The sequence below is a fragment of the Stegostoma tigrinum genome, chromosome 29 (genome assembly GCF_030684315.1).
Source record: "Stegostoma tigrinum isolate sSteTig4 chromosome 29, sSteTig4.hap1, whole genome shotgun sequence".
In the NCBI taxonomy this organism is placed as follows: Eukaryota; Metazoa; Chordata; class Chondrichthyes; order Orectolobiformes; family Stegostomatidae; genus Stegostoma; species Stegostoma tigrinum.
In genome coordinates, this window is record NC_081382.1 from 40,284,966 (window position 1) to 40,298,366 (window position 13,401).

General features: G+C 48.2%; 1 protein-coding gene across 2 annotated transcripts in view; it reads right to left on the reverse strand.

The window, feature by feature from the left end:
- The window catches only part of slc25a25b (solute carrier family 25 member 25b), a 43,582-nt gene extending 31,443 nt beyond the window's left edge, over positions 1-12,139 (reverse strand). For both annotated transcript variants that reach the window (XM_048558896.2, XM_048558894.2), the window contains exon 1: positions 11,793-12,139. In XM_048558896.2, the coding sequence (XP_048414853.1) occupies positions 11,793-12,026 (234 nt within the window). In that variant the 5' untranslated portion in view covers positions 12,027-12,139. The remainder of the gene's footprint in view (positions 1-11,792) is intronic.
- Positions 12,140-13,401: the final 1,262 nt, after the last annotated feature.

A 13,401-nucleotide genomic window follows, 5' to 3' on the forward strand; every position in this document is an offset into this window, starting at 1 on the left:
AGAGAATCCAAGATAACAAAGTGTAGAACTGGATGAACACAGCAGGCCAAGCAGCATCTGCTAAGATGCTGCTTGGCCTGTTGTGTTCATCCAGCTCTACACTTTGTTATCTCAGGTTAAATATATGTTTGTTTTAAAATGAAACATAGGAGATATGGTTAGTAAGTTTGCAAATGACAACAAAATTGGAGGTGCCATGGACAGCAAAGAAAGTTACCTCAGAGTACAGTGGGATCTTGATCAGATGGGACAATGGGCTGAAGAGTGGCAGATGGAGTTTAATTTAGATAAATGTGAGGTGCTCGGTTTTGGAAAGGCAACTCAGGGCAGGACTTATACACTTAAATATTAAGGTCCTGGGGACTGTTGCTGAACAAAAATGCCTTCAAATGCATATTCATAGTTCCTTGAAAGTGGAGTCGCAGGTAGACAGGATAGTGAAGAAGGCGTTTGGTATGCTTGTCTTTATTAGTCAGCACATTCAGTATAGGAGTTGGGAAGTTATGTTGCAGCTGTACAGGACATTGGTTAAGTCACTTTTGGAAAACTGCATGCAATTCTGGTCACCCTGCTATAGAAAGCATATTGTGAAAAGATTCAGAAAAGATTTAGAAGAATGATGCTGGGTTTGGAGGCTCTCAGGTATGGAGAGTGTGAATAGGCTGGGGCTATTTTCCCTGGAGCCTCGGAGACTGAGGGGTGACCTTATAGAGGTTAATAAAATCATGAGAGCATGGATAGGCTAAATAGACCAGGTCTTTTCCCCGGGCTGGGCTGGGTGGGGAGAAGGTTTCCAAAACTACAGGGCATAAATTTACGGGCGGGGGGGGGGGGGGGGGGAAGGATTGAAAAGGACACAAGGGGAAACTTTTTCACACCAAGGGGACTGTATGGACGGAATGAGTTGCTAGAGGAAGTGGTGGAGGCTGAAACAATTACAACATTTAAAAGGCATCTGGATGGATATATGCATTGGAAGGGTTTAAGACGGGATATGGGCCAAATTCTGGCAATGGGATCAGATCTATTTAGGACATGTGGTCAGCACGGACGAGTTGGACCGAAAGGTCTGTTTCCATGCTGTATATTTCCATGACTCTGAAACAAAAGATAATCAATATGTTGCCTAGGTGGCTAGATTTCACACCAGCGAAGCAACATTAAAATGCAAAGTTTGGGGTAAAGAACGGGTAAAAAAGGTAAAGTTGTCATTGTTTTATCAGACCGTAATGCTGCTCTCTCATTACAGAAGCACGACTGGTGGTGGTTTAACCAGAGGGTCACCACACCTCAAGTGAGGGGAGAGGTTATGGAAAAAAAAAGAGTCCTTCATTGCGGCTTCAGCCAGTGCAGGAATAAACACACACTGTTGCCATCACTCTGCACTGCAAATCACCAACCCCACCTTTTGTACAGGTACTAACACATTGAAAACAATAAATATGAATAAGTTTGGTTTCCAAATTCATGTACTTTAGGATTTGTCTAGTTATAGAGTCATACAGATATACAGCATGGAAACAGACCCTTCATCCAACTTGTCCATGCTGACCAGAAATCTTAAATGTACCTAGTCCCAGTTGCCAGCATTTGGCCTATATCTCTCTCTAAACCTTCCTATTCATATCCCCATCCAGACGCCTTTTAAATGTTGTAATTGTACCAGCCTCCACCACTTCCTCTGGCAGCTCATTCCACACATGCACCACCCTCTGCGTGAAAAATGTGCCCCTTAGGTTCCTTTTAAGTCCTTCCCTTCACACCTTAAACCTATGCCCTCCAGTTTTGGACTCCCCCACCCCACAAAAAAAAAGCCCCTGTCTGTTTACTCTATCAATGCCCCTCATGATTTTATAAACCTGTATAAGGTCACCCCTCAACCTCCCATGGTCTAGGGAAAATAGCCTCAGTCTGTGCAGAGTCTCCCTATACCTCAAACCCGCCAATCCTGGCAATATCTTCAGAGATCTTTTCTGGACCTTTTCAAGTTTCACAACATCCTTCTTGAAGCAGGGAGAACAGAACTGCATGCAGTATTCCAAAAGTGGCCCAACCATTGTCCTGTACAGGTGCAACATGACCTGCCAACTTCTGCACTCAATGCACTGACCAATAAAGGCAAGCATACCAAATGCCTTCTTCACTATCCTATCTACCTGCAACTCTACTTTCAAGGAACTATGACCCTGCACTCCAAGGTCTCTTCGTTCTACATCATTCTCCAGGACCTTACCATGATGTGTATAAGTCCTGCCCTGATTTGCCTTTCAGAAACGCAGCACCTCATATAATCTAAATTAAACATCATCTGCCACACCTCGACTCATTGGCCTATCTGATCCAGATGCTGTTATGCTTTGAAGTAGCCTTCTTCCGCTATACCTCCAATTTTAGTGTCATCTGCAAACTTACTAACCATATACTATAACCATACCATGTCAACATCCAAATCATTTATGTCAATGACAAAAAGCAGGACCCAGCCCCGACCCTCATGGCACACCCCTGGTCATTGGCCTCCAGTCTGAAAAGCAATCAGCTACCACCACCCTCTGTCTTCTACCTTCAAGCCAGTTCTGTATCCAAATAGCTAGCTCTCCCTGTATTCTGTGTGATTTAACCTTGCTAACCAGTCTATCATGAGGAACCTTGTCAAATGCCTTACCAAAGTCCATACACATCATGTCCACTGCTCTGCCCTCATCAACCACTTTGTTAATTCTTAAAGAAAAAAGTGAATCAAGTTTGACAGACACAAATTCCCAAGCACAAAGCCAGGTTGTCTATCCCTAATCAGTCCTTGTCTTTCCAAATACATGTATATCCTGTCCCTCAGGATTCCCTCCAACAACCTGCCCACCACCAGTGTCAGGCTTACTGGTCTATAGTTGCCTGGCTTTTCCTCTCCACCTTTCTTTAAATAGTGGACACGTTAACCAACCTCCAGACTTCCAGCATCTCACCTGTGGCTATAAATGATTCAAATATCCCAGCAAGAGGGCCCAGCAATGACTTCCCTAGCTTCCCAAGTAGTTCTAAGATTTACCTGATCAGGTCCTGGAGATTTATCCACCTAATGCATTTTAAGATATCCAGCACCTCCTCCTCTCTAATATGGACATTTTTCAAGATGTCACTATTTACTTCCCCAAGTTCTCTATTATCCATATCTTTCACCACAATAAACACTGATGCAAAATACTCAGTTAGTATCTCCTCCGTCTCTGCAGTTCCACACATAGGTGGCCTTGTTGATCTTGAAGGGACCCTATTCTTCACCCAATACCCTTTTATCTTTAATGCATTTGTAGAATTCCTTTGGATTCTCCTTAACCTTATTTGCTAAAGCTCTCATGTCCCCATTTTGCCCTGATTTCCCCTCTTAAATATATTCCTACTGCCTTTATACTCTTCTTAGGGATTCATTCAAACTCTGCTGTCTATACCTGACATATGCTTCCTTCTTTTTCTTGACAAAAATATCAATTTGTCTAGTCATCCAGCAATCTCTACACCTGCCAGCCTTGCCCTTCACTAACAGGAACATATTGTCTCTGGACTCTCATTATTTCATGTTTGAAGGCTTCCCATCTTCCAGCCGTCCCTTTACCTGCAAACAACCGTCCCCAATCAACTTCTGAAAGTTCTTGCCTAATACCATCAAAACTGGCCTTCCTCCAATTTAGAATTTTAACTTTTAGATACAGTCTATCCTTTTCCTTCACTATTTTAAAACTAATAGAATTATGGTCAATGGCCCCAAAGTGCTCCTAAATTACACTTCAGTCACATGTCCCAACTTAGTTTCCGTGGCTAGGTCAAGTTTTGTACCTTCTCTAGTAGGTACATACACATACTGAATCAGCAAATGTATTTTATACACACTTATATTCCTCTCTGTCCAAGCTCTTATCACTGTGGCAGTCCCAGTCTATGTTTAGGAAGTTAAAATCCCCTACCGTAACCACCCTATTATTCTTACAGATAACTGAGACCCCTTTACAAATGTGTTTCTCAATTTCCCGCTGACTACTTGGGGGTCTATAGTACAATCCCAATAGCATGACCACACCCTTCTTATTTCACCATTCCACCCAAATAATTTCCTTGGATGTATTCCCAGGAATACCCTCCCTAAGTACAGCTGTAATGTTATCCCGAATCAAAAATGCCACGCCTCCTTCTCTCTTGCCCCCCCCTTTCTGTCCTTGCTGTTGCATCCATATCCTGGAACATTAAACGACTAGTTCTGTCGATCTCTGAGCCATGTCTCCGTAATTACTATGATATCCCAGTCCCTTGTTCCCACTGTATCCTAAATGATTGAACAGGATTCAAAAATAGAAATAACTATAAAATAAAATGCCTCAACAATTGGGGCAAAGCACTTACGCTCAGATAGTTAACTGAGGTGCTTTGCTTAAAGCAGGACGTGAACATAAATGGCAGACTTAGTATTTACTAACCATATCTTGATGCCCTGGAGGTGATCACAGTCAGCACAACTACAATCCACGTTGTGAAGGTTGTGTTAAGTATTGAGTTTCAGGGTTTTACGGAATGCTGATGATGGAATAATGATATACCTGAATCAAGACGGCAGGTGACATTGGTGATAGTCAAGTATTTTCTTCTGTCACCATTTTATTATTGTATTAGTTCAGATAAATTAGGATCCACCTTCAGCATACGTTGTAGAAGAACAGCTGTGGCAAAACTTGTTACAGCATCCAACGTTCAGTAAGCAGCCACAAGTTTTAGTCTGTATTAAGTCTCATCCTTTCACATTAGGAAATGCAAAATTCCGTTTGAAATGTGGCATTTTCTGACACTATCTTTCACTATGAAATATGCACAACCATGTATGGAACAGAACTATGTTTATGGGAGGAGATGGAGGACTAATAACAGAGGGGTAAAGTTGTTATTGTCCTACTGAATCGCTGCATCGCTAATGAGAGAGCCACCAAGTGAACTCAGCATCATAGAATCCCTACAGTGTGGAAACAGGCCATTCAGGCCATCAATTCCACACTGATTCCAAAGTGCACTCTACCCAGACATACCCCACACCCCAATCTTATCCCCATAACCCTGCATTTCCCATGGCTAATCCACCTTTCCTGCACATCCCTGAACATTACAGGCAATTTAGCATGACCAAACCACCCAATGTGCACATCTTTGCACTGTGTGAGGAAACCCACGCAGACATGGGGACAACATGCAAACCACCACGCAGAGAGTTGCCCAAGCTTTCTTTCTTTCAGATGTACATCTCCCATGGTTGATTCCCTGAAAATCCCACACAATTGGTTCAGCACTTTCATAATTTAAAGTCTCTTAAAATAACAAAGGGTCTTAGAAGGGGACAAACAATGAAAATTACTGCCCTAGTTCAAATCAAAATTGATACAAACAGCAATATCAGTTAATAAACATCAGCAAAATGCACAACAATGAAATAGGACTTTCTACAAAACAGCTGACTGAAAACAAGTGCAGCAGTTAATAAGAGGCGCATGAGACAGCACAGCAAGTGCCAAGGTGGTGTTACTTGGGAAGACACCTGCTTTTGTATAATAGTCAGAATGCATGCAAATACACAGCAAATGGGACTAGACTGAATTGGGATATCTGGTCAGCACGGACAAGTTGGAAAAAGGGTTAATTTCTGTGCTGTACAGCTCTATGATTCTGACTTTACATATGGATTTAAACCTATGTTCTGTGTAACTGGTCCCTACTGCTTCACATGCAAGGCAGTTTTTTGTTTGTGCCTAATTAAATAACTTGGTCTAAAAATACCAAGACAATTCTGAAAGCACTAAACCTCAGCTGCATTTGGAGAGAACACTAGAGTGAAGTAATGGTAGCAAGACTGCTTGCTGCAATATTGGGATGAACTAAGAATCTCGCAACGTTATAACATTTTCAATTAATTACACATAACTTATTTCCTAGTGCACATGAAATATACCTAGTGACATGTTGTAAGATGGATTAAAACCTGAAGGACACCCAGGATGAATCAAAGCTTTTTTCTCTTTATACAGAGTACTCAACCATTTTAACTTAATATATATGCATCTGCATGACAGAGGCACAAGTGATTGCACGTTGGCTGTATGCTTCACATTGCATATCAGGTGGTAAAAACAGCACTTTTTTCATTCGAGATTTTAAAATATCATAGTTTGACATGCTACAAACAGCACAAAACTCTAGCTCTAACTTTACAAAGTGACTCCATAGGTGTAAACCTCAAGCTGGTCACTAACATGATAGATAGCCACAACACTAATCTTTATTCAATACTTGATGACAACAATCAAACAAAGCTAAAGCACTTCATAAACATCATTTCAACCCTCAAATGAAATTACAGGTTTAAAAATTATATCCATTCGCACAGCAGGATGAGTGGTTATATTTCATTTTCGGAGCTTCTGCACAAATAAAGCAAGTATCAGAACTAATAGAATACCAAAGCTACACAAAACAAAAGCCACAAGAACAGCGTTAAAAACAAATCTGGGATAAAATTATCAAATTTGCCATTAACACTTAAAAACGAAAACAAAAGCAATCTACTGAAAACAGAAATCAATTCAGTAGCCTCAACATCTGTGTCAAAGGAAAATCTAAGAATAAAGGTCACGTTATAAAGCTTCAGATTCAGACAATAACATAAAGTAAATTTACAGTCACAATACCATTTATCCTGTTGAATTTGGGTTTTGCTATTAGTTCTATGAGTAGCTGACTGTTCATTTAATTCAGAAATCTTATTCCTGAACAAACACGCCTGCGTGAAAGTTTCAAATTAGAAAATGCTAAGATTTTGATGGGCTTTAAAACATATATTCTATCCTATGAGTCATAGATTATATGTTTGAATATAGGTTGACCAGGGCTCAAGATATTCCCTTCAGTTAATCGCTCCCTGCCCCCATCAAATCCCAGGCTTTTTGAGACACAGTCTCAAAGTCTACTTTGTTATTTTCAGGGCTCCTTTCTCCTCACCAGTTCCTTTATGAGATTATTCTACAGCCATATTCTGATATACGAGCACTATAATAAAATAGTTGGAAATTCAGAGACATCCTTAGTTTAACAGAGAATCAATCCTTCCAGATCTCACAGCAAAATCAAATTAAATAATTAAGCAAGCAAAAAACGAGTTATAACTGCACTTAAATCAGTGACATACAATAACAGCTCTGGCCCATATTTGTACAGACATGGGTCCCAATACTATGGTACAAAGATTCTACGGCACGTTACAAACTTGAGCTAAAAACTGACAAACGTTTGATATATAACTGGCTCCAAGCAGCCAGCCTTTCTTATTCAGTGTACAACTTCAGGATACCTCAACACATGCCTCCCAGTACAGCCAAGAATCTAGGTCTATAACACTGAGCACAATGCATTTCCCAGAGCACTTTCTGAACATCAGACTCCTCTCAGGCCGGGTCACTGAATGATCACTGTCATTGGGTCAGAAAACACTACAACTTTTCCACAATCCCTGCCTTTGCAACTGCTCCAATCACGGAGAAAAATAGAGTTACCAATTCGAATCTAGCAATCCTTTGAAACATTAACTGTTTTTCATTCCACAGATGCTGGCAGAACTGCTGAATTTCTCCAGCACTTTCTACTTTTGTTTCAGATTTCCAGCATCCACAAGTTTTTTTTGTTTTACTTGGTCAAAGGGGTTTATTTTAAAGAGAATCCTAAAAGTTGAGAGATTTAGGAGGAAATTTGCACAGGTGAAGAAGTGCAATCAGCTCAGCTCTAAATTTCGTCTCTAATTCTCTCACTCTTTAAAAAGAGTCCTCAAGCCAAACTCTCCTAAACTAATGTTTCCAAATGTGACTCAGGTGACTATTTTTTCCTTCATAACAGTCTTATGAAGTGTCATGGGACACTCTCGTATGGTAAAGGCACAATATTGATGCGGTTGTTTGTCATAAGCCCTTAGCTATTTGGAGTAGCACCTCAGGTCTTTTATGTTCACCTGACAGAACATATGTTTTAGACAGGATATTTTAACACACCCTAGAACACCAAGCAATTCTGGGCACCACAAAAAGAAAACAGCACGGGGACTGTTAATGCTGAGCTGCTAGGTAAGATCTACAGAGAGAGAAACAGAGTTAACATTTCATGTTTGTGACCTCACCAGACAGCAACACACAGGATTTGGAGGCTTGACTTGCTCAGTATTTCTAGAATTTTTTTTTGTTTGATTTCCAGCATTCATCACATTTTGCTTCTGTATCAATACACCCCTTTGAACTTGCAGCACCCAGAACTGCTGACAATACCCCAGGGTGTGCTTTATTATCACAAATGTTATCTTTCAAGTGATACATTAAAACCTCCCATGGTACCAATCCAAAGTCCTGGAATCAATGAGATTACATTGATACAGCATCTTTAGCTTAGAATAATATCACATGGCACATCACAGGTACATGAGGAAACTGACCCACTTATTTCTTAGAATTGCATTTAAAACACAGATGTACAGACATCCGACTATAACCAAGACACAAACAGAAACATTAGGATGGGTGACTGAAAGGAAAGAGGGAGATCCAAAGAGGATATCTAAAAGAGAGAGGGGGGCCAGAAGCAGAAAATTAAGATAAAATTTGAGAATTCAACCATCCACTGACTTAAAGTCAGAGCTTAGTCCGTAAATCTTTAAACATCCAGCTTCAAGATGTTACTGAAAATGAGCCAGGTTTTTGGTCACCGGTCCGATCATCTGAGTGACACACCTGCCTCCCAGCAGGATGTGACCCCTCACACCGCACCCCACCTTGCTCACAGCAGGATCTGATCCCTCACACCGTCCCTCCCCTCACAGCAGGATCTGACCCCTCACACCCCCTCCCCCACCACAGCAGTATCTGACCCCTCACGCCCCACTCCCCCCACACAGCAGCATCTGACCCCTCACACCTCCCCACCCCACCCCTCACAGCAGCATCTGACCACTCACGCCCCCCCCCTCCCCCCACACAACAGCATCTGACCCCTCACGCCCCCCTCCCCCAACACAGCAGCATCTGACCCCTCACGCCCCCCCACCCCCCACACAGCAGCATCTCACCCCTCACACACCCCTCCCCCCCCACAGCAGGATCTGATCCCTCACACCTCCCCACCCCCCACCACAGCAGCATCTGACCCCTCACACCCCCCCTCCCCCCACACAGCAGCATCTGACCCCTCACGCCCCCCTCCCCCCACACAGCAGCATCTGACCCCTCGCGCCCCCCTCCACCTCACAGCAGGATCTGACCCCTCACACCCCCTCCCCGCAACAGCAGAATCTGACCCCTCATGCACTCCCCTCCCCCCCCCACAGCAGGATCTGACCCCTCACACCCCCCTCCCCCCCCCACAGCAGGATTTGACCCCTCCACCCCCTCCCCCCAACAGCAGGATCTGACCCCTCACACACCACTCCCCTCACAGCAGGATCTGACCCCTCACACCCCCCTCCCCCCCACAGCAGGATCTGACCCCTCACACCCCCCTCCCCCCCACAGCAGGATCTGACCCCTCACACACCGCCCTCACAGCTGGATCTGACCCCTCACAATCCCCAACCCCCCCACAGCAGAATTTGACCCCTCACAACCCCCACCCCCCCCACAGCAGGATCTGACCCCTCACACCCCCCTCCCCCCCCACAGCAGGATCTGACCCCTCACACCCCCCTCCCCCCCCAAGCAGGATCTGACCCCTCACACCCCCCTCCCCCCTCACAGCAGGATCTGACCCCTCACACCCCCCTCCCCCACCACAGCAGGATCTGACCCCTCACACACCGCCCCCACAGCAAGATCTGACCCCTCACAACCCCCACCCCCCCCACAGCAAGATCTGACCCCTCACAACCCCCACCCCCCCCACAGCAGGATCTGACCCCTCACACCCCCCTCCCCCACCACAGCAGGATCTGACCCCTCACACACCGCCCCCACAGCAAGATCTGACCCCTCACAACCCCCACCCCCCCACAGCAAGATCTGACCCCTCACAACCCCCACCCCCCCCACAGCAGGATCTGACCCCTCACACCCCCCTCCCCCCCCCCACAGCAGGATCTGACCCCTCACACCCCCCTCCCCCCTCACAGCAGGATCTGACCCCTCACACCCCCCTCCCCCCTCACAGCAGGATCTGACCCCTCACACCCCCCTCCCCCACCACAGCAGGATCTGACCCCTCACACACCGCCCCCACAGCAAGATCTGACCCCTCACAACCCCCACCCCCCCCACAGCAAGATCTGACCCCTCACAACCCCCACCCCCCCCACAGCAGGATCTGACCCCTCACACCCCCCTCCCCCCCCCCACAGCAGGATCTGACCCCTCACACCCCCCTCCCCCCCCCAACCAGGATCTGACCCCTCACACCCCCCTCCCCCCCCCACAGCAGGATCTGACCCCTCACACCCCCTTCCCCCCCCACAGCAGGATCTGACCCCTCACAACCCCCACCCCCCCTCACAGCAGGATCTGACCCCTCACACCCCCTTCCCCCCCCCCACAGCAGGATCTGACCCCTCACACCCCCTTCCCCCCCACAGCAGGATCTGACCCCTCACAACCCCCTTCCCCCCCACAGCAGGATCTGACCGCTCACAACCCCCACCCCCCCCACAGCAGGATCTGACCCCTCACACCCCCCTCCCCCACCACAGCAGGATCTGACCCCTCACACACCGCCCTCACAGCTGGATCTGACCCCTCACAACCCCATCCCCACCACAGCAGGATCTGACCCCTCACACACCGCCCTCACAGCTGGATCTGACCGCTCACAACCCCCAACCCCCCCACAGCAGGATCTGACCCCTCACAACCCCCACAGCAGGATCTGACCCCTCACACCCCCCTCCCCCCCCAAGCAGGATCTGACCCCTCACACCTCCCTCCCCCCCCACAGCAGGATCTGACCCCTCACACCCCCCCTCCCCCCCCCACCAGGATCTGACCCCTCACACCCCCCTCCCCCCCCACAGCAGGATCTGACCCCTCACACCCCCCTCCCCCCCCACAGCAGGATCTGACCCCTCACACCCCCCTCCCCCCCCACAGCAGGATCTGACCCCTCACACCCCCCACAGCAGAATCTGACCCCTCACACCCCTTTCCCCCCCCACAGCAGGATCTGACCCCTCACAACCCCCACCCCCCCTCACAGCAGGATCTGACCCCTCACACCCCCTTCCCCCCCACAGCAGGATCTGACCCCTCACAACCCCCACCCCCCCCACAGCAGGATCTGACCCCTCACACCCCCTTCCCCCCCACAGCAGGATCTGACCCCTCACAACCCCCACCCCCCCCACAGCAGGATCTGACCCCTCACAACCCCCACCCCCCCCACAGCAGGATCTGACCCCTCACACACCGCCCTCACAGCAGGATCTGACCCCTCACACCCCCCACCCCCCCCACAGCAGGATCTGACCCCTCACGCCCCCACCCCCCCCACAGCAGGATCTGACCCCTCACACCCCCTTCCCCCCCCCCAGCAGGATCTGACCCCTCACACCCCCTTCCCCCCCCCCCACAGCAGGATCTGACCCCTCACAACCCCCTTCCCCCCCCCCAGCAGGATCTGACCCCTCACACCCCCTTCCCCCCCCCCACAGCAGGATCTGACCCCTCACAACCCCCACCCCCTGACCTGCGGCCTAGCGGGACCGGCGTTTTGAAGCCTGCCCTCCATCCAGCCCGGAGCGGCACACTCACCCTCAGCTCGGACTCGGTCCGGTAGACGCCGAGCCGCTGGAGGCCGGCCGCCAGGTCGTTGACGCACAGCCCGCCGTCCTGGTTGACATCGAGCTGCTGGAAGAGGAGCTGCAGCCGGCGCTCCTGCTCCAGCCGAGCCGCCTGCTGCTGCTGCTGATGGCCCGCAGTGTCGGCCGGCTCACACTCACACCACGGGCCGCCGGAACAACGGCAGGCGACAGGCTCGCCTTTCATCGCCGGGGACGGATCGGTGGACGACTGCACAGGGAACGGTATCTGAGCGCCCAGGAGCCGCTGGCGGGAAGCACTCCTGGGGCCGGCTCTCCGCTCGTGAGGTGATGGCAACCCCTGAGGGGGCGGATCACCTGAAACCCATGATGGACAGCGCCATCGACCAATGGGACCCCGGGGGCTGCGCCTAAACAACCAATTAAAGTGGGGAGGCGGGGTTAATGGGTGTCTGGCAGCGGTTATCGCCAATAAGATACACAGATACCCCCGAAACAGCCAATTAAACTGCAGAGCCGGTCGCACACCCTTTATCTGACAGCCCAGTCCATCAATAGGACCGCGGGGGTTGCGCCCAAAACAGCCAATTAAAGACAGGGGTGGGTCGTGGGCGGGTGACGTGTGGAGCTGCCGGCATCCAGCTCCATACTTTGTTATCTCGGATTCTCCAGCATCTGCAGTTCCCATTATCACTGACGTTATGATAGCTCCGTTCACCAAACTTGACGAAGCAGCCAGTTCCACTAAGGGAATGGGCGACTGTGAGGCGGGACATGTGGCTGACTGGCAGCCTCGTTCACCAATGGAGATGCGGTATTGTGCCAAAGCAACCAATTGAGGGGAACGAAAATGCGGGATAGACTTGATCGACAGACACTTTACCAATAAAAACCCAGAAATAGCCAAAGAAAGGTGGTGGTTGGTGGAGGGGGGATGCCAGACAGGAGACTGACTGTAATAGTGGCCAATTGAATTGCCGGAGGTCTGAAGGCTTTTGTTCCCGTTCCCCCATAAGGCGGGATGATCTGGCATTGGCAGTGATCACCAATCCGCATTCAGAGATCTGCCCTATGAGCCAATAACATTCAACTAGATGATTGTAGCTTTGAGTGATAGCAATATTTACCAATAGGAGTGAGGTTGCCGTGTGGCTGGTCAAACAAGAACCAATCGAGTGGAGGTTATCCCAATGATTGACAGCCATTTCATCCAATATGCGTTGGCCAATGAAGAAGGCTTGGGCGTTCCAATAAAGGAGACCATTTGGCCCATCATGCCTGTCCTTAGTGTCAATGTTCATTTTAGTACCATTCTCCCCACATGTAACTCTGCATATTATTTTATTCCAACCCTGGCCTTAACAAGGACATTAAATTATTATTTGAAGAGAAATAATGGGTAGACTTAACAGGGAGATGCCCAGGGAATGATACCAAGCTAAAATACTCATTTAGAAAGTCAGCAGATATCACTTGGCCTCATTCTGCTCCAGTAACCATAAGAAATAGGAGCAGGAGTAGGCCCTTGAGACTGTTCTGCCAATCAATAAGATCATGGCTAATCTGACATTCCTCATGTCCACTTTCCTGCTCTTTCCCAT